General features: G+C 42.1%; 2 protein-coding genes across 4 annotated transcripts in view; one reads left to right on the forward strand and one right to left on the reverse strand.

Moving 5' to 3' along the window:
• Positions 1-22,485, forward strand: part of LOC311015092 (homocysteine S-methyltransferase) — a 97,857-nt gene that overhangs the window by 35,389 nt on the left and 39,983 nt on the right. The gene's annotated exons all lie outside the window — the stretch shown is intronic.
• Positions 1-22,485, reverse strand: part of tmem131 (transmembrane protein 131) — a 36,653-nt gene that overhangs the window by 11,331 nt on the left and 2,837 nt on the right. For all 3 annotated transcript variants that reach the window (XM_084012125.1, XM_084012124.1, XM_084012123.1), the window contains exons 2-17: positions 16,469-16,530; positions 16,337-16,377; positions 12,413-12,481; positions 9,358-9,478; positions 6,453-6,569; positions 6,249-6,371; positions 4,564-4,644; positions 4,307-4,457; positions 3,477-3,533; positions 3,296-3,357; positions 3,101-3,209; positions 2,053-2,161; positions 1,807-1,960; positions 1,547-1,717; positions 942-1,052; positions 17-151 (exon numbers count right to left, since the gene is read on the reverse strand). In XM_084012125.1, the coding sequence (XP_083868251.1) occupies positions 17-151; positions 942-1,052; positions 1,547-1,717; positions 1,807-1,960; positions 2,053-2,161; positions 3,101-3,209; positions 3,296-3,357; positions 3,477-3,533; positions 4,307-4,457; positions 4,564-4,644; positions 6,249-6,371; positions 6,453-6,569; positions 9,358-9,478; positions 12,413-12,481; positions 16,337-16,377; positions 16,469-16,530 (1,673 nt within the window). The remainder of the gene's footprint in view (positions 1-16; positions 152-941; positions 1,053-1,546; positions 1,718-1,806; positions 1,961-2,052; positions 2,162-3,100; positions 3,210-3,295; positions 3,358-3,476; positions 3,534-4,306; positions 4,458-4,563; positions 4,645-6,248; positions 6,372-6,452; positions 6,570-9,357; positions 9,479-12,412; positions 12,482-16,336; positions 16,378-16,468; positions 16,531-22,485) is intronic.

The raw sequence follows: 22,485 nt of genomic DNA on the forward strand, positions 1-22,485 counted from the left end.
GCGGCGGCGGTCTCACGGCTCTGTGATGGGAGGCCGACGTGTTCTGCAGCTCTCGAAGGCGATTCAGGGCCACTGATGCGTTTCCTCGCTCCGTCCTCAGCAGCTCCATGGACAGACTGTCTCCGGTGACCAGCCAGGACTTGATCTCCAGCTTGGGGACACAAAGCAAGATAGGAAAAGAGGACCAAACGGTTCACTACAACTGTGAACCACCCACTGTAGATGTTAGCATGAAGGTTAATTATGATGGGAGTCATTCAACACATGAAGGTAGAAGCAGATTAAAGCAGGACAGGATCTAAACAGCGACCAAATGTTCTCATAAAAATGAGACTTTTCTCTTTTCTGAATCTGTCCAAGCGTCTCCTGTAAACACATTATCCACCAGAGACCACGTGTTGAAGTCTGGTTTTATCAGGTATTTCTCAGGACCCTGAAGTGGACTGAAAGGAACAGAGTGACCTTCTCTTCAACTCAACCAGAGCTTTCTACACTTATTGTGGGGTCTTCCTGCTTTTATCAGCTTTCCCTCATTAACTTCTCACAGAACTCCATCTGGATTTATTATCATTTAGAGGGTTTCTGTCTCCCTGCTGCAGTACCATTCTTCACCTTAACTGGTACTGATAGACCGGGGTGGGCGCTGTTTTACAGAAACATTAATTAAACTCTGTTTCATGTGACGGATAGGAAGTTAACTATCAAATAAATCACATAAACTCAACTTTAATTAATAAGAAAACGTATTTTAAGAATCTATTACTCCAATAATTTTCATGACGTTTTAGGTTTTTGGTATCGTTTCAGTGTCGGTATATTCAGTCAGAGAATCGTATCAGTCACAACTTTGGCATCACAAACACTTGTTTCAATAAGACCATCATGCAGCTCTTCCCATTATGTTTTACGTTCCTTCCGGGACCTCCAGGAACCAGTCTCACCTCTATGGGATTGCTGTTGACCACCACGAAGGTGATGCTGCTGGTGTCCGTTGCACTGCGAACCCCGAAGTCCAGGATGTTGTCTTTCAAACTGGGAGGCAGGACCAGAGGCTGTCAAGACCAGGAGACACGGGTCAAGAGGGGTCGCAAGAGACTTTATTAGGGTTCCAAAATGAGTCTCTGTTGCAGAGTACTTTTACTGTGTGGTATTAGTACTTCTACTGTCTCAGACCCCGTTTACTGTGTGGTATTAGTACTTCTACTGTTTCAGACCCTGTCTGCTGTGTGGTATTAGTACTTCTACTGTCTCAGACCCTGTTTGCTGTGTGGTATTAGTACTTCTACTGTCTCAGACCCTGTTTACTGTGTGGTATTAGTACTTCTACTGTCTCAGACCCTGTTTACTGTGTGGTATTAGTACTTCTACTGTATCAGACCCTGTTTACTGTGTGGTATTAGTACTTCTACTGTCTCAAACCCTGTATACTGTGTGGTATTAGTATTTCTACTGTATCAGACCCAGTCTGCTGTGTGGTGGTAGACCCTAACAGAGCCTGTTATCGTAACTATGACCCCCTAACCCTAACCCTGCATGGACCACAGACCTCCAGGAAGCCGGTGTAGGCCCGGACTGGCAGGTGGAACTTGGATGCGTTGGTGATGAGCAGGATGTTGCTGTCGATGTGGATGGAGGGTCGGACCGGCTGGAAGAGGAGGGAGAAGATGTAGCGGGACTCATGTGGGGGGATGAGGATGGGGGCGCTGAAGTTCTGCACCTGAAAGAGAAACCAGCGGCGTCACACTGACCTCCACACATATACAACACCCGCCCCCCCACCCCCACAGCGACCTCACTTCCTCTCACATTAAACATGGTTTTGGCCTCCTCGGGCAGCGACACGTTGTGCAGCCGGATGGCAAAGCTGAAGGCGTTGGTGAGGAAGATGGGCCTGTGGACCGGGTCCACGGGGCTGTCCCTGATGTGGAACAGTGTCGCCGTGTGGTCGAAGCCCAGGTAGCTGCCAGGAGACACACAAAGACCCATTCAAACCTGAAACCCCTTCCATAGCGGCCTACTTTCTCAACGGACAGCCACAAAAACGCCACTCACCCATCCAGAACCTCGGCCTGGTACGGGATCTCAAGCTTGGAGTAGCTCTTCTCTTTCGCTTTCACCGTTATCTTACCAGAGAACTGATACGGGCGCCTCGCTTTCGACGCTGCAGTGAAAAAGAACAAAAACAAGATAGAAACAGCAGATAAGTGAGCAGCAGAGGGACAGAAGGCCACACAAGAGGAAGTGGTGCAACACTCAACCCAAGAGTGCAACAACAACAAAAACTGACAGACAGTTTCACATGTCAGGAAAATATACTGAATTCTTGTAGTTTCACCCAGTAAATGAAGACTTTTACCCAGGCTTCCTCCACCTTCTCCAAAGCCAAATTCAAGCAGTTTTCAAGCATTTCAAGGTACATTTCCATGCTTTTCCAGCACCTTCCAGCTGTGGTAAACTAGATATTTGTATCCAATACAATACTCAGTATTCAGTCTCCTTATCATTGCACTTGTTACTGTCCTATAAACAACCAACATGATGTTTGGAGACAGAAGGACCACAAATGAAAGGAAAACTAATTCCACTAACAGATCCACAGAAATATAATCACCAACTAGTTTTCAGTCCCTCAAATATGGAGATCTTCTTTTCTCTCTGTTATTTTCTCGGCGTACAGCGAGTGACTGTGGTCAGAAAACACACTGATAATCTCCTACTAACGATATGAATGATTCAACGTGATCTCATCCTGATGAATGAGAGTGATGGATAATTGATCTTCCTCCCCCTCTCTCCCTGTTTGGAGGATCACTTCACCATATGTATAATACTTATTATTATTATTATTATTTGTATTTATTTTTTTAATTATATATTTTTAATTTTTATGTATAGATTTTTTATTTTCGGTGTAAATGGAGCACGAGCGTGATGTCGACAGGAAACAGAGGCGCACACACTTCCTGTGTGAACACACTTATTATTATCACATGAACACTGAGCAGAAACTGAGTCCCGGGTTTGTTATTTACCCTCCCCCCGGGGTGGACGAAATAATAGGAACACCTTTACAGTTCATCACATCCGTCACACTACTTACCATCAAAACTTATACTGGCCACTTTGGTGTATCTGCTCTCTCCGGCTTTCAGCGTGACGGCTTTAAAATCTACTGTGACGGCTTCGTTTGACGGTGTCGTCCGAACGCTCTGTGTGGCGGAAACACAAAAGGATGGGGGTCACATGATTGTTTGGATGCAGGTTCGGGGGGGGGACGGGACGGGGCGAGACCTACGGTGATAGGGACGTCTTTTGTTCCGGAATTTAAAAGGTGCAGATTCAGCAGTTTTGGACGATCTGCAAGAGAGAGAGAACGGAGGAATTAGAGAAGAAGCCTCAAACACAAAGAGGACATAGACCTGCTCGATATGATAACCATACGCTTTATTAATAAACTAAAGTATATGAATGTGTACCTTGAGAACGCAGCGTCCCGAAGTCGAGCATCTCTGTGGAGGAGTAGATACCAGGAGCTGCAGGGAAACGTCACACATGTTCACCTGACGGGGATGCAGTACCTACGAGGACCACTAGGGTCAAATCTGCAGTGTTTTTACTGCTTTTATTCTTTTATCTGTACATGTAAGGTGTCCTTGAGAGTCCTGAAAGGCACCCATAAATACACAGCATTTTAATCAGAACTCCTACAATAATTATAAGAAAGTTCAATAAAAAATGTTAATGTAAGCTAAATAAACGATGCTTAACATTTTAAAAGTTGCATCGAAGTGATTTTCAGTTACATGGTTGTAGAAGAGTCATTGTAGGTATAAAAATAATTTTTATTTAAAAATGCAGAGCAGGAGGACACATCTATGAGAAGAAACGCAGATTATAAAACGGGTCACGTTGTAAAAATAATTATTTCTTACGCTTTTTTTTCATAAATTTGCCACATCTCAAAATCAATTATTGTTCTAGTTAATTCATGACTTGATGATCTAACAAATTTGTTTTTTCTCGTTAATAATCATCATAATCTCTGAGAATATTCATCTTATTTCTCGTGAAGGTATTACTTTATAACCACACAAATTCATGTTTTTCATTTCTTGTCAATTTAATCTCAGAGAATATCTTTTGTTGTAATGTAAAAAAAAAAAAATGTAAAAAAATGTTTAATTTGAATATTCTCACTATTGCCCCTTTACTGGCTTTTTTCTAAACTAATGTTTGCGCTGGTCAGTGGGAACGTGGCTGAAAACAGTATCTCCTCTGCTGTAGGTAACAGACAGGGCTCTGGTACCTGATGTGACCTCCACCTCCACAGGGAGGATGATGAACTGGTCTTCGTTGGGGGCGTTAGTTTTGATCCTGATGAAGGCCGTGTGGTTGTCGACGTCTCTTGACGAGAAGCTGGCCCTCATCACCCCCTTCGTCTCGAACGGGGGGATCTCCTGCAGGGAGATGGGAAGGCACAGAAATGTTTCAACGCTTTAAAAAGCTTCTACACTTTTATGGTCATGAACTAAAGACGAACAGATACAGAGCCGTGGAACTAACCCATAATTTTCCGGTGCCTCCTTGTTGCCCGGTAGGAAGCTCTAGATGAAGATCTCCACCGCTGGAGTACATCTCAACTACCTGTAGAGAGAAGGCCATTAATAAGCTGATCCACGCGTCAACCAGCTGTTCCACGGACTAATCTCAGCAGTTCCACGCGTCTATCAGCTGTTCCACACATTGATCTCAGCTGATCCATGTAACAACAGCTTCCTCACAGGCAAGATGACAAGATAACAATGGTATCCAACGTTGGTGGATTGTCACACATCATACGGACCGATTATATTCTGTACACATCTGTTCATCCTGGCAGAGGCTCCTCCTTAGGTTTCTTCCTGGTTCTCGGTTTCCTTATCCGTGGAGGGCCCAGGGACAGAGGATTTTATGTGCTGTACAGACTGCAAAAGCCCCATTCATGAGTTTGTGCTACATGTAGCTTAGGGTATCGGGAAAACGGTGTGGTGTACCAGCGCTTTACTGTAGATAGTCCGTTGCCATAGAAGCAAAGACAACAAGACAAACATTCACCTGCAGGCAACATGAGAAGGAAATAAAAAAGCTGGAGAGAAACCGCAGAGTTGCTTCAGCAACCATGTGAGTAGTGATGACATCACACACATGGTGACAGACGAGCAGTCGTGATTGGTCGGGGACATGAATCTATGATCACTTGGCCTGAGAGGTGACCAGTGTACCCACACTGATACACTGAAGGCTGGAAATGCCGTTTTGCTGCTGAAGTGCTTATTTATGAGTTTTTTTATGCAGCCTAAAATCGAATGTGCCTCCGAGTCATTAGAACCAGTACAACACACAAGCCTCTGTCCCCTGGAAAAAAACCCTCAACAAGAAAACAGGCAGAAACCGCAGGGAAAGATCCCGAGGACAGAAGCTCTACCGATGTCATGTGTGCAAAATAAGCAATATCATAATTAAAAAACAGTCCATTCACCCGGCCATTAGGGAGAGAGAGCAGTCAGCAGTTAAAACTCTGAATGAACAGAGAATAATGGAGGATGGGCGGAGTGGAGTGAGAGACGATGCTTGATCCCCCAGAGGTCTACGATAGTAGTTCACCTGAGTCCAGAGACCAGACCAGACTATGTGGAGAAACCAGAGACTGTCTGTGGTCCAAACAACAAGGTCTCTGCCGTATTTATGTCTAGATGACCTTATTTGGAGTGTTGGTGGAGCAGCTACAACGTTAGCATAGCCTAGCACCCATCAACCAGACTCCATTCAGAAAACAAGCATATTAAAAGTAGTTCGCTTGTGGTCTTGCAGAAACACCTAACAAAGCATGACTTCACACTTTTTACTGATCACTATAATTATGGAGTTATTTCAACATCATTTTCATCTGGTTATTGATATTTAATCACAGATAAATACTTTATTCTGGGTTCCTCCAGCTGTGGTAAACTAGCCCATGGGTGTCTTGCTAGATCCAGTGAAAGCAGCTTGGTGACATCCACTGAGCACCTCTGGATGATGTCATGATCCCAGACATGTACAAAGCAGCAATAGTGGAGATTTCATCCATGGTGGAGGAGACCTGGTTGGGGTCTATGTGGAGGGAAGCCCCGCCTCCTCTCTGGTGCGTCGTGTTTGCGTTTAATATGCGATTATTAGAGTAAGTTCCCCCCTGGAGACTGTAGTTAGTTGTAGTTAGTTGTGATTACCTGTAGCGGTTCGCTGTATGGGTTGTGGATGTTAATTAGAGGTGAGAAGCTGCTGTTTACGGGGACTCGAGCCCCGATGAAGGGTCTCAGTCTGTAGGGGTTTGGGATGCCAACACCAAACACCTTCAGGACAGGACAGAAAAGGACTCATCAGTGACACCCAACTATTCACATAATAGAGATGAGGTTGATCTTGGTCCGTACCTGGTATGTAAACACTCCATGATGTGATGTATTAATAAATAAAGTGTTTTCTACATTCCCGACTACTCGAGCCAGAAACACGACGTCGAACGACGTGTTCCCTCCGGGTGGAATTATCTGTGAGAAAGAGAAAAACAACGTTAAACAGAATACTGACCCCGGACCAGCTGAGATACTGCTCATTAAACATGACAGCTACACGCTAAGCTTGAGCTTAAGTCGTCACGGTGACGTCACCCGTTGGTTTGTGGACTACAGTTTTGAAGTATTTCTGGCTGCCACTCTTTTGTTTTTATTGCAACCAGTAGAAGGAAGTGACCATATTTGGATTGTGGAGGAGCGACGGGTGGATCTGATGAACACATCAGGGGTAAGAGGTCAGAGTAGGGCTCTATAATTTCCACGATAAGTCAAACACGGACGGAGTCGCGGAATTTGACAATGAGAATGGAATCAATTGTGAAACGCGAAATTTCATGGAATTTGTCAAAATCTGGACAAAATCTATAACTTTTCTCTGAGTTTTGTCAACATGAAGAATGAGTCGACCCGCAATAATCCGTGTGAACTGAAAGTCGTATGGTACATGTGTATGGTCTCTGAAAGACAAGGAATTAGAATTAAAACTACTAGAATGTTTCTTCAGTAAATTTGTGTTCATCATCCACAAGATTAGACACCATTTGATGGGAAAGAAATGCTCTATAATTGTAAAACACAGAAATTGGGAAAAAAATGAAACGGAATCTGGAAAAAATTAAAACTGATTTCATAGAGGCCCTAGGTCAGAGGTCGTCCAACTGGATAAATCCATGGATAAACCTGAACACACGCTTTCACGTAGTTTTGCTGTTAAACGCAGGCTCGTTTACTTGGATGCATCGAGACTTTTCTCCGTTTTCGTGATGCTTCGTTCACTCGGAGGCTCAAGAGGAAAACTACGCATTCTTCAATAAAAAGGTGGATTGCTGATGTACAGACGGTCATTTAGTCGGTGACGTGTTGCTTCAACAGCCTTGAAGAGAAAAACAAGGTGACGTTTGGCTGGAATGTTCACTGTTTTATTGAATAAAACCATAATAAGATAGTTAGCTTGAGACACGTTTAGTCCAATCAATTCACATAATAAAAAATAAAAAAAGGATTTGGAACAGGGCCGACACTCAAACGTATAGCGACACGGACATCCACAGAAAGACTATCTTGTTTATTCATGAAGACTAAAACACGATGTTTGTTAGATGAAGGACATGGAGAGAATTGCTCTGTTCTATCTGCCGGTTCAGAACGTTCTCAAACACATCAGAGACGTTCACTGCTCGGCAGATAACGGCAGGAACACCGGCCGTAAAAACATGAACTCTGACCGGGGCAGGAAACTCTGTAAAGCGTTGTTTTATTTATCCTGCATTCATATACACTAACAACAACAACAATCTACGTCCTCAGCATGTTTATACAGTTAATAAAGAATAACATGGAGGTTAGAAGATTAATTATTAAATTAAAAATTATGATTTTAGATGATGCTATCATTAGGTAATTTACAGTTTCCCATAGACTATAAGGCTATATATAAAATGATATAAATATATGTATATATTTTCAGTTATTTGACACAAAGTGTTGGCAGGCTACTGATTCTGTGGGAAACGCTGTAGTTTGAGTCCTAGTGGAACTAAACTAAAGCATGACAAGTCTCAAACTCGGGAGCTTAAAATGTCTAATAAGTAATAGAAGTCTGGTGACCAACTCAGCTATGTGACACATACAAGTATACATACTTTACTTTCATCTCAGCTACACTAAAGGCGGTCGTGATGCAGCCAGAGGAGATGTGATTTAATCTGTCTGTCAACATGTATTTCATGACGAAAGGCCTCAGGTCCCTTATCTCCAAAACCACATCAGCTCCTTCCTCCTGAACCTCTCTGTCAACCAGACTCTCAGGCAGGAAGTTAGTTTTCACCTCTGAGGCACAAGAAAATCTACGAGACCACAAGCTCCTCAACGCCTCATGCAGACATCGTTAAAACAACGACACTAGCAGCAGCAGCTTTAGCATCAGTAGCAGCTTTAGCATAAGTAGCTTTAGCATCAGAAGCAGCTTTAGCATAAGTAGCTTTAGCATAAGTAGCTTTAGCATCAGAAGCAGCTTTAGCATTAGCAGCTTTAGTATCAGTAGCAGAAGCTTTTGCATCATATTTACATTTAGCAGACGCTTTTGTTCAAAGCGACTTTCTTACATTTGTCGAAAGAAAGAAACCACAACATATCATTGCTGATAAAGTAAGTGCCAAAAAATAGAAACAAGTGTTAGGTCCTCATCTGAGTAAAGTAGTAGCTCTTCAGCAAGGATACCTTAAGAACAACATTGCTTAAATCAAAGTATGCTATAGGGAAGAAGAGGGGCGGGGGACGACAGCATTGGCAATGTTAGCTTTAGCATCAGCTTTTGCAGCAGTAAAAACTCATGCGAGTAAGTGAATAATATTCACTTTGGGTTCGGTGTGAATCAAAATAAAAAATATAAAAACCTATGTTGGTTGTTGCAGACTTTTTGTTCCATGTTTCTAATTTCAAATAAGGAAAATGTGTTTTGTGTTTATTTATTGAAATATGATGAAAACAAAATGGTGTGTATTTTTTTGTCACAATTAAAAAATAAAAGACACTTTCACTTGAAGATATCAGCATTTATGGTCACATGTTCCAACGCTCACAAATGTGACCTGCTACTGTAACCGTGACGAAGCGCTGCCATTCACTGGTTTCCAGACTGTTAAAGTCTACCCGACTTATCACACGATGATTTATTCGTGATTAACAATGCTATTTAGGATGATCAAGTCTTACATTTGGTACATGAAGTTAACAGAGTGACGGCCAGGTGACGAGTACTTACCCTATTCTGGAAAAAGGATGCATGAAAATGTGCTGTTGTTGCCGATATTGATATCAAACTAATTTCTTCTGAGCTAGGATTATGTAAATAAACTTTCTCCATTTTCGGCATTCCGACGGGCCTGTGGAGGAAGAAGAGAAGAGCAAGTTGTTAACAAAAACACCACAACTTTTTCTCATTAACTAAATAAAAAAAAACTATATTGCCGAAAGTATTTGTTCACCTGCCTTGACTCGCATATAAACTTAAGTGACATCCCATTCTTAATCCATGGGGTTTAATATGATGTCGGTCCACCCTTTGCAGCTATAACAGCTTCAACTTTCTGGGAAGGCTTTCCAAAAGGTTAAGGAGTGTGTTTATGGGACTTTTTGAACATTCTTCCAGAAGTGTACTTGTGAGGTCATGTTGGACGGGAAGGCCTGGCTCTCAGTCTCCGCACTAATTCATTCCAAAGGTGTTCTATCAGGTTGAGGTCAGGACTAGGGCTGAACGATATATCGTTATCGTATCTATATCTAGATATGAACATTCAAGATATTAATATCGAAAAAGCAACAATATAAACGATATAGATTTCCCCCGCGCTCGCCCTGCATGTACAGCTCTGGCAGTCACTATAAACTTCATTTTTACGATTGCCCTTGAATGCACCGCTATGGCCAGCCAACCACAAACCTTATTTCATGCATGCTATTTTTTATTTATTGATTGGTGACTTTATGTTAATGTTGATGACTGGCAGTAAGTTTTCATCAATAAAACTGCCGTTTTCACATTCTTTTGTATTTTTCTGAAAAATATTTGGTTTTCACCAAACCGTAGTCATATTCGTATCATATCGATATCGAGATATCTGGCATGAATATCGAGATATGAAATTTTGTCCATATCGTTCAGCCCTAGTCAGGACTCTGCGCAGGCCAGTCAAGTTTATCCACACCAAACTCTCTCATCCATGTCTTTATGGACCTTGCTTTGTGCACTGGTGCACAGTCATGTTGGAACAGGAAGGGGTCGTCTCCAAACTGTTCCACAAAGTTGGGATCATGGAATTGTCCAACATCTCTTGGTATGCTGAAGCATTCAGAGTTCCTTTCACTGGAACTAAGGGGCCAAGCCCAGCTCCTTAAAACCAACCCCACACCATAATCCCCCCTCCACCAAACTTTACACGTGGCACAATGCAGTCAGACAAGTACCGTTCCCCTGGCAACCGCCAAACCCACACTCGTCCATCAGATTGCCAGATGGAGAAGCATGATTCGTCACTCCAGAGAACGCGTCTCCACTGCTCTAGAGTCCAGTGGTGGCCTGCTTTACACCACTGCATCCGACGCTTTGCATTGCACTTGCTGATGTATGGCTTAGATGCAGCTGATCGCCATGGAAACCCATTCCATGAAGCTCTCTACGCTGTTCTTGAGCTAATCTGAAGGCCACATGAAGTTTGGAGGTCTGCAGCGATTGACTCTGCAGAAAGTTGGTGACCTCTGTGCACTATGTGTCTCAGCATCCGCTGACCCCGCTCTGTCATTTTACGTGGTCTACCACTTCTTGTTGAGTAACTGTTGTTCCCAATCACTTCCACTTTGTTAGAATCCCACTGACAGTTGACTGGAATATTTAGGAGCGAGGACATTTCACAACTGGACTTATTGCACAGGTGGCATCCTATCACAGTACCACGCTGGAATTCACTGAGCTCCTGAGAGCGACCCATTCTTTCACAAATGTTTATACAGTCTGCATGCCGAGGTGCTTGCTTTATACACCTGTGGCCATGGAAGTGATTGGAACACCTGATTTCAATTACTTGGATGGGTGAGTGAATACTTTTGGCAATAGAGTGTATGTTATCACATTGAACATACATTTCAAGCACTTTATTCTAAATCCAAGCACTTTTCAAACCTTGAAAACACCACACTAAAATGTAAGTGTTTTCAAGGATTTCCAGCATCTGTAGACTAGAGACTAGAAAACTTCCTCTTCCTTATAATATGGTTTGTTTTAAATTCCTGTGTTGGAAATAACCTGAACAAAAAGGAGAAAATGTGAGCGGAGTTACTAAGAAAATCCTCTCCAGTGAAGCGGAGACACGGTGGGATTTTCTCAAGGTCTCATTTTAAGGCCCTGATAAGTGTGTTTGTCAGTGGAGGACAAGCAGCGACAGCTGGGAGTCTTACTGAGACGCCGTCGCCCCACACCCACACACCCACCCGCCCGCCCGCCCGCCCGCACGCCCCCATTTCTACATCACAATTTCTCAACATAATATTAATATGTATTCATGTTAAGGTGTATTTTTGGACATATTTACATTTTTGGAAGGAAACAAAGTTTGGGATCAAATCATTTCGGAGAACCCCCTGCAGTAACACTGTGGACCCCCTAGGGGTCCCGGGCCCCCTGTTGGAAGATCTCTGGGTTAGAGAGTTTGATCGGTGGTCTCTATTAAAGCTGATCAGAGGACGACTCATCAATTCTGAATTTAAATTTTTCAACACACGTTTATCTGCTTTCAAGGCTGCTTTTATCACACATTAGTTTGTGTGAGTGTGTGTTTAGGGTCATACACTATAGTTGCAAGAACCGTGGTGATACATCTATATTAACAACAATAATGCTGGTTTCCATCATTGTTCTGCTTCTCTGTGTTTCTACTGGACGATCACATGACTTGTCTCTGTTACTGAACACATTTCCTCTAAAACAAGGTCCTGTGGGGACGCAGGAGGAGGCGGGGCTTGGCCTCTATTTAATTACATTGTGGTGGAAGGAGTCCCGCCCATCGGCCCCGTGAGGTGAACTACACCTGACATTGTTTATGCTGCACCCAGCGCCGTGGAGGAATGTGGTCTCATATGTGGTCTAATGGGTCTGCACCTGAACGCCTCGTCACCGATAGCTACTGTTGACACACCGAGAGGCCTCGAGACGCAGTTTAACGGCCAGGTCACATGATGCTGCTGATCACGCATTTCCAGCAAAACTACAATTCTCAAACATAACGTCATAAAAACACGGTATTAAAAAGACAGAAAACACTCACTGCTCATGAAAGTCCAACATCGGAGGCTCAAATCGTATAGGGCGGCAGTTCCCACGGTGAGGCGACGTGCTGTGGGAGACAGGAAGATGCGACAGTGTCAGCAGCAGCGTCAGCACAATGGCCGCCATGTTGGCGTGCAAGTCAACCAGGCGAGAGGCTAATAATCACGCCGGCGGACTCGGTCCGGACAACCGGACGCAGCGCCGCGCTTCCACGTGCAAAAACCTGCAAACATGACCATGACTGCTCTCACACGGGAAGGCGGCGGCTCCCATGTGAGCTGCACCCGTCGGGTTCGAGGACACAATCAGAGCTCGCCAAACCTGTTGGACCACCACGGCTGCACCACAACAATAGACACGGCCGTCCTCTGGAACTCCAGCGACTCTTTGTGCACAAAACTGAGCCGTGAAACCCGAGACGCCATGTCGACCTCAGGAGGCGAGGCTCCTCTGCCGGGGGGACGGGCGTGGCTTGCACGCCGCCACCGCACCTGAACGCCACACGGACTACTACCAGGACTGGTACTAGTGCCAGTACCGGTTCCAGTACTAGTACCAGTATCAGAACAGGTTCCAGTACCAGTGCCAGTAACAATTCTACTGCCGGCACCAGTACCAGTAACAGTACAAGTGCCAGTACCAGTGCCAGTACCAGCACCGGTTCTAGTACCAGTGCCAGTAGCAATTCCAGTACCGGTTCCAGTACCAGAGATGGGACACATGGAGTTTATCAAAAACACTTTGATGGTGGTGACTTCTTTTAAATCACTTCTTACAAACACACTGTCATAGACTTGCCTTTATGTGATGTCGCCCGTTTTAACTTTTTAATTTCTTATTTTACATCTTGTTTTGATATTTTTTTATTATTTGTATTTAGACTTTCTACTGTCTTTATCTTAACTCTTAAACTCTACCTATCGGTTCTCCTGGTCTGCTCATGTGTTTGTTGAATTTGTGTATACTCTGCTGTCAAAAGCACTTTTTAAACTGTTGTTTTTAAAAAGGTGCTATATAAACAAAGTTATTATTATTATTACATTTTTTATTGTTCTGAATTTATATTTGTTCATTTTTATTTATTTATGTATTAATTATTTGTATTTATTTTTGTTCATCTTTATTTACTTATTTTTTTTAAGAAAATGAAAATGATGTATGTATATATGTTGTGCTGTATAAAGTACTCCAATTTCAAATTTAATAAAAATTTGAATGAAAAAAATAAATAAAGTAACATCCTGTTTACAAAATGTGAGGAGTTGAAAGTACAGATATTAGTATTAACATGTCGGGAGTACAAAGAAAAATAAATACTCAATTAAAGTACAGATACCTGAATATATAAGTATTTGTTCTTAGAAACCTTCTACACTCTTCTGCAGAGATCAAGTTCACCAACTTCCTGGCTGTCGGGCAGCAGACCGATAGGTTTACGTCATCTACGGCCCCGCCCACCAACATCACAACCACAGACCAGGTTCTGGATTAAGGTCTCAGACGGACCCCAGTCCTGAAGTGTGTGCAAGCCTTCGGCAGCTAATGTGTTGAATGTCAGGCTGTAACCGGAGCAGCCGGAGCTCCTGGCCTGGGGTCTGCAGGGGTCTGGTGTCAGACTAACCTTAAGACCAGGGCAGTAGCAAATATAAATAAATCAATATACTAAAATACAGGGAACATTATAGTAGAATAAGAATAAAATAAAATAAATACCCATTTAATTATTATTAATTCAACTGATATGATTATTGTTACTGTTATTATCATCTTTATTATTTGTATTTATATACATATTCTCTTTTCCCCCCACGTCTGCCCCCTCATTCCTCTCCATTTAAAAAGGAAATATATGTAAGTAGAGGTATTTGTATATTGCTGTTTATATACACTATGTGTATTTACTGTAGGTGCACATATACGTCTATATAATCCCACTGACAGATATACCATCTACTCTCATTTTACAGGCACTTTATTTTAGTTTCCTTTTCTTGCTTTGCACAAGCCTGTACTTGCCCTAAATTGAAAAAAATAATATTGAATTCCTGTCAAAGCGACACAAAAGAGAACTGATAATGTTTAAAAGACACACAGACACAGAGAGAGAGAGAGAGAGAGAGAGAGAGAGAGAGAGAGAGAGAGAGAGAGAGAGAGAGAGAGAGAGAGAGAGAGAGAGAGAGCATTGAAACCACAGAGTGAGAGTGTGAGAAGCAGAGACAGCCCCACCCCCTACGAGGCCCCTCCCTCTAAGAGGCCCCTCCCCCAGCAGCTCCAGGAAGTGGTCCTGGTCATTCCAGCCTGTGGGAGATAACCCTGTATGGATCGGAACATATTGTACAAACATACCGGCCTGCTGCTCTCAGCCACAACACACACATGGACAGTAAAGACACACTATTGTGTGTGGAGGACACAGAGAGAGAGAGAGAGAGAGAGAGAGAGAGAGAGAGAGAGAGAGAGAGAGAGAGAGAGAGAGACACAGAGCAAGAGAGAGAGACACAGAGTAAGAGAGAGACAGAGAGAGAGAGAGTGAGACAGAGAGAAAGGAGAGAGAGAGAGAGAGAAAGAGAGAGAGACAGACACACGCACACACACACAGAGAGAGAGACAGAGACAGAGAGAGAGACAGAGAGAGACACACACACACACACACACGGTGCTCTTTGAATAGACAGCTGGGTCACATGACCACAGGGAGATTAATCCATCTGATGCAGGATATCTTTGTAGTTTTCTACTGCGTTTGTGAATGTTGGTCATGTTGACGCTGAAGCCCATCCTGGGGCCCGTTCCAGAAAGCAGGCTCAACAAACTCTGAATCTAACCCTGAACTCTGAGTTGACCAACTCTGAGATGGGCAACTCTGAGTTTTCAGTTCCAAATTAAAAAAAAGTTCTGAATTAGTTCAATCAACTCTAAGTATGTAAACTCTGAGTTATGCACCTGCCGACTCTACAAAGCCATCATCAAAGGAGCTCCGATACTACGATTCACCATGGCAACCAGGAGAGAGTTATTAGATATAACTGAGTGTTTATGCAGAAAACAAGCTCATCCTTAGAAAGCGGACCAACGTAACTGCATCAAAGTAGAAATAGTTGGCGTGGCGGACATTTATGGTCGACTTAATGCGTATAACTGAATGAAACAGTCGATTGATCTAAAAGAAGAAGTCTTTATTTTCAGCTTCAAAGAGCAACACTGTGGTGTAATGGTTAGCAACGCTGCCTAAGGTGCAGACGACAGGGGTTCAACTCCTGTGGTTCACAGAGTACCACAGTTAACAAATAATAATTTTCATATAGGTATCTATATAGGTACCTATATAAATATAGGTGTAAATTCCACAGGCACAAAAAGAAAGTGGCTTCAGCTGAAAATTAAGCATAAGAATATTGCACAAATACGTAGACTAAAGGCATATGGTTTTAATGATATTTCACATATTAAACATATAAGCGGCTATTTCCAGAAACCTCCTTTTTCAGAAAACTCCCGTTCGCAAAAAAATCTAAAGAGCTCTGCAAAGAATCTGCATTATGTCAGCGATAAGAAATGTTGAAAATGTTTGAGAATATTGTTCAGATATGCGATTGGTAGGAAACATTTTCTTCTAAGTAATCAAAATCCTCTGCCGACGTAAAGCTGCTAGAATCACTTTTATTTCCATATCGCTTAGGTTGACAAGGAAAGGACGGCATTTTTTTTCCAGAGTTGGTTCAGATTCCGGAAAAAGGCGGAGACATGTAGGGAGAAAATCAGGGTTTGTTGAAGGGCTTTCTGGAACGGGCCCCTGGACATTTACAGAATGTACCTGAATGCACCACCACTGATCACAATGACATCTTACGGCATAAACATATGGATGTTTTTCTGCAAAAAGAGAGGACAATGTTAAAGATATTAATAAAAGAAAACTTACCTTTGTTGATGATATAAACTAAAATCTATGTCAGACTCTGCCTGCAAAAGAAAACACAAACGATTATCTAAATGAGATTTAACGAGACATGAATTATTATTAATTGTTATGACATTAAGTAGCAGCACGTACCTGTAAAAGGCTTCCCTCACCAAAATGTAAAACTTCTAGAATTGTGTCCGACTGGATGAAAGCTGTGGAAACAGGAAGAGCCAATGATCATTATCACGTCACCATCATGACATCACCATTATCACATCGCCATTATGACATCACCATCTCTGATCACATTTTACACCTGACGAATGCCGTGAAGGTTAAACTAGTCATGTGTCTAAAAATAGCTTCCTGTCACTAACTCAGCCTCCCGAACCACCGCTGACGTCAGCTAGCAGGAAATGTATCTCCCTCAAGTTTTATTACTATCAAGATAACTCCCGACATGAACTTTAATCTCGACAAGACGAGAGGAAAATCCACTTCCTGTCCTGAGAAGAAACATTTCATCTCCCATTTCAGGGCGTTGTATCGTAGCATTTATCATAATCTTGTATCTCCATGGTAGGGTTGTCAAAAGTATCGAAACTCAAAAAAGTATCAATACTAAAATATTGTATCCGGATACGATACTCATTTTCAAAAGTATCGATACCACCACTTTTTTTGTAACAGGTGCAGCTGCTGAGAATACAGCATTTCAACAGTGTAATGTTCATGTTAACTGGTTTGGCTAGTGTCATTTAGTTTATTGTTATGTATATAAAGCATAGCCAAGGAAGGAACACTTAAGTTAATTTAGTTTTTATCAGGCTTGCCTAATATTTACAACCTCAAAATATTGTTCCAATTGTTATTGTTTATTTTATTTATTTATTTTTTGCACTACCTCAGACCTGAAACTTGTTATTTTTGCATTTGTTTTGTTAATAAAAATATTTCTTTTAAATTTTGGGGTCTTTTTTTCATCCTTGTGGTATCGAAAATGGTATCGAGTATCGAATATTTTCCTGAGTATCGGTATCGAGTTGAAAATTTTAGTATCGTGACAACCCTACTCCATGGCGATATTCATCACGTGGGGTTTTACTGATGGATGAACTTGAGGACGAGCATTTCACGATGTGATTTTATCCTGATACGATTTGTGAAAGAAATTCCTATTTAATTATGTATTTCTGTGGGCAAATTGCTGTCTGTCCTCAATACGTATTGCAGGACCATTTGCCACTAGGGGCGTCGCCAGACAAGCACATTGATGTAGGATAAAACACTGACCCTTTCATCAAACCCAGTATCTGGGGACACCTGGAACGGGGGCTGCAGGATGTCAGACCTGTATGTAAATTCAACTTTAGCATTAAAAGATCTTCACAGATTTGGATAATATGTCTACTGGTATTTCATTGCCAAACTCTCACCTGCACTAGACTAAACTGATTGTCACACGTTGGGATGGATTCATTCGATTAATTAGAAAAATAAATGCGACATTCATGGGAAATTAGCTAGCGTAAATGTTGGTTGTTTGTTAGCATCGTAAAAAAAGTAGCAAATCTGTGACTTTTTTCTCTCAGCATATTGCCCCCCTCTCTCTTGCCTCAATATGCAGTCATAAAGAGGAGCAGAATATCTGCTCCTGCATGATCATAAGCACGCAAGCCCCATTGTTGTTATGAGACGTCACGGGGGAAGAAGTCAGACTAGAGGCTCGAGAGGCGGGGCAATGACATTGTATGCGTTTTTGCCGTCTACACAAAAACGAACACGAAACAGAGGGGCGCCTTTTTTTTCACCCTGGGGCCTGGTTTCAAAAAAGTGCGTTTTCGGGCACCAAAAACGCCGGATCTGTCTGGACGGTCAGCTGAAACGCGCAAGACTTGTGCGTTTACCCACAAAAAACGTTTTCGTGTGGACGGGACATGATATTTCAGTTGGAAGGACAGATTCCATTGAAAACAATTATCATATTGAACCACTGTGTATTACGATATTTAGATTTTTCATCCCGATAAAATATACGATAAATTGGGGCGGCCGGCGGCGCAGTGGTCAGGGCAGCCGCCCCATGTACAGAGGCTCAACTTCCTCAACACGGCGATCCCGGGTTCGACTCCCGGCCCGGGATCAGTTTCCCACAATGTCTTCTCCCTGTTTCCACACTGTCTATATAAAATAATAAAAGGCTTGAACGGCGCTCTAGCCGAAAAAATAATCTAAAAAAAAAATACGATAAATTATCACAGTAAACGGTTGTGTATCACGATAAGAAAGATGATAAATGAACATATTCAACCACTGTGTTTCACGATATCTGGATTTTATCCCAATACCACTCCAGTGAAAGACGATCAAAGACCGTGGTGAATAATGAGAGTGTGTGTTAATGAGGTAGTCCTCAGTATTCACACTGCTAATGACGGCTTTCTTACAACTCTCACCAATTAAGAATCTACAAGCTTGGGAACCGAAAATTAAACTCTTGTTACACTTTCAATTTTGGAGTCACTTTCCACCCGACACCCAAAAAAAAAAACACACCACTAGACAACAACCAATCACCATGGCAACCTGTAGTCATGTTGGGACAATGAAACGGTTGTGGAGTGTAGATCAAGTGTGTGTGACAGCAGATCCGATGATATTATGCAACAGCTCACAGTTTCATTTCCTTTTTTCAGATTTCAGCACCGACGCTTCAACTTTCTTCACTCACAGATGACGTAGAGTCGCTCTGCAGCTGCAAGGTTCTGCTCACAGCTGGATGGAGCTCTTACAAGTTCCAAACACGTGTAGTAATGCACGATATAAACGATATACGATATAAACGATAAAAAAAAATGGCCTACGATAGAGATTTTAATTCTATGCTCTATCACAGCGGTTCCCAAACTTTTTTGCAGCACTGGGACCCCCAATCCCCCCTTCAAAAAGAAGGGGGAAAAACGCAACAAAGCTTTGTTTTATTGCCATATAAAGACATGTTTAATCATGCGCAAATAACCGGAACACGGATGACAATAACAACATCAACAAAGTTACGCACAAGCTTCCACTTTTAAGAGGATGAGTCGGTTCTCAAGTCTCACGCATTTCAACCTGTTCACACGCTCACACGCCACATCTAGTAATTCTGACGCAGACAAATTACTGGGAAAATTAAAAAAACATTTTACAAAAATAGTTCACCAAAATGTGTTTCTGAAAACATTTTATGCGAGAAATGAGCTATGCAGTTGCTGAATCTGTCTTTGTTTTAGATCGACAACGGTCAGTCTGAAAGATTTTCGCGAGCTTGCGGGAGGCGGCCCCGTCTCTTGAAACTGGCCGCGACGCGAAGACATTGCACATAGACAATGAATGGGAAGCGTGGAAATAACGCTGCCTGTGGACTAGGGATGTCCCGATCCAGCTTTTTGCACTTCCGATCCGATACCGATATTGTAGCTTTTAGTATCGGCCGATACCGATACCGGCCGATCCAAGCATGTATTAAAGATTAAAAATGCCGGTTGATGGAAATTATCCAAAATTAGGGGCTGGAAAAATATGGCTGGAAAATGATGAGCATCACATTAATAGCTACAGATACTGTAAAACACTATAACGACATATGAGTGCATATATTGTCTTATTTTATCAAGTAAAATATAAGTTATAGGTTTACTCAACAGCCTAATAGTTCATAGAAATTCAGGTAGAAATAGGTTAACTCACGAGTTCCACAGCTTATCAAAAACAATCCTCCTCCCCACAGGGGGTCCGGCTTTAGCCCGTACACACGTCATCACGTCCTAATACTACACACACAATATGGCTTGATGTTGTTTTGAAGGAGTGCATATATTTATCGACAACACTCGACCTGCATCATCGCATGTGCGCACGAGCGGATCTGTGCGAGCAGGCAGCGCGGAAGCCGGTCCGGTGCCGGTCCGGTCCCGCTCACACCACGAGTCTGAAGAGTGCAACAGCTTATCAAAATACAGTGTCAACTCCGTGTTTCAAAGTAGAAAGCGACATCGTGGTGGTTTAACGAGGCGGAACGGCATCAGAACAAGCGTGTAAAGTACGAAGAAGAACGTAGCGGGAGCGCGCGGCGAGGATTGTTGTGGCTGCGCGTCTTGCGGAGCAAGTCTACTGTGCTGCGCGGAGGCGCTCCTAATGTAAATGATTATTGATTTATGAATGAATTGATAGGTGGCTTATTTTTGGCATATTGATTTTATGGCCTGTACAATGGTAGGGGAAACACGGGACATGCACACAAGTCCGTCTTGTTGTTTAGTGGATGCTGGACAGGTCGCGAGGTGTGCGCTAGGTGTGCTGGAAAACGCGGACCGGATTTTGGGGGAAAACAGAAAAAAATGGAATGGATTACTACATCGGTGCGCTGGAAAACAAGGACCGGAGTTTAAAAAAAAAAACTGGATCGGGAGTCCGGATCGGGATTTTCCCGTGCAGGCCGATCTGATATCGATATGCATTTTTTGCTAATATCGGCGGCCGATCCGATCCAAATATCGGATCGGGACATCCCTACTGTGGACACGTACCTTCAGCCAAAATCTCACTCTACTAAGTTAAAAACTTGAGAGCCCTGTGACAGACAGCAGAAATCAGTAACAGAAAGCACGATTTTGACATAAAAAAATGTCAGTCACGTAAAAGAAAAATTGCAGCAATATTAAATGACCGTGGAGCCAACATCAACATAACACAACGGTTATGGAAATTAGAATGACAGTATATTGAATCAAATTGCAATGAAGTTACAAACGATCCACAACATTAAAAAGCATAGGCTCAGAAACAGATAAAATAAATAAAAACGAGGATCAATCTGAAACTTTTCAAGTGCGACAATAAAATTGCGAAAAAAATGCTCATTTCAGAGCGTCTCTTCACACAAAAATAAAAAGCTGACTAATGAGTTCATTAAAGGGAAGCAGGTGTAACACACAAAAAACACCCCAAATAAAGAAAAACCCAGCTAGTCTCAACAAACACATGACTGACATGACAACTTGTAAGTCATTTAGCATCAAAAACTAAACGGTTGTATTTTAGTCTGAATGAGAAGAAACAAATGTAGGACTTTCAACCAGGAGACAGGTGTTCGTGTCCCACAGTGTTTATGGAGTTTTTGTGAAGTAAGTGGTGTTTGTTTTCTGTACTTTTTACACTTGACTTAGTTGAGGTACTTATTTTTCAGCCCAACCACATGTGTTTTTACTGACTAAGTGCAGCAGCTCACCGGTAACGGCATCCATGACAGGCAGAATGTCCCCAGAATGCGGAGCTATTAATAACCGTCCCATGAGATCAGGTTGGAAAGCCATAATGAAAGTTACACTGGACCAGAGGCCTGAATGCTCCTCTACAGAAAGTAAAACTGTTCCGCATCTTATCCGTTATTCAGATCAATATCAAAACAACAAATAGCTTGTAGACAATTTTAAATGACCTCAACAGATATATAATCTTTGGTGGTGAATGCGAATGGGCCAAAATAACAAGAAGTATGTTACGGTACGTTGGACCCGTGTGAATCTGTAGAGTAGCAGCGTTATTAACGTCTCTAAAACATCCTGGAATCACTTTACATCATGTTAAGAAACTAATTTTTTTTTTTACTGCAGAACAGATAAGACATCACATCTTTTTTAAATGAGAAACCGATACAATAATTGTATTATAAATTTAGCTATTTTGGCTCTGATGCAGCTGCAGTCGCTACTTCAATTCCAAACTAATGGACAATTTTTTATCTAAACCTTGATTTTTCTCTAAACAAACTAAAAAGACTAAGGCAATATTGAAATACATATTTTCTTTATTAAACACAATAAAAATATATGAGATTACCAAGTAGTCTAGACCTATGTGAACAAATCAGTTGTTCAAGAATTTAAAAAAAACAGCACCACCATTTATAAAAATGTCTCTTGTAGGCCATCCCTGAAAAAACGTGTAAAATGAAATACAATAAATAATATGTAGCCCGGGTGTAGAAGGCAGGGATTCAAAAAAATGAGTTCCTAAATAAGTGCAGTAATAAATCCGTAAGATAGCTAAAGTAAAATTAATAGGGTTTAATAAAGATTAAAAATGGTAAACTCAGAGATGAAGTCAAAATAATCATAAATGAG

This window comes from Eutrigla gurnardus (genome assembly GCF_963514095.1).
Source record: "Eutrigla gurnardus genome assembly, chromosome: 6".
In the NCBI taxonomy this organism is placed as follows: domain Eukaryota; kingdom Metazoa; phylum Chordata; class Actinopteri; order Perciformes; family Triglidae; genus Eutrigla; species Eutrigla gurnardus.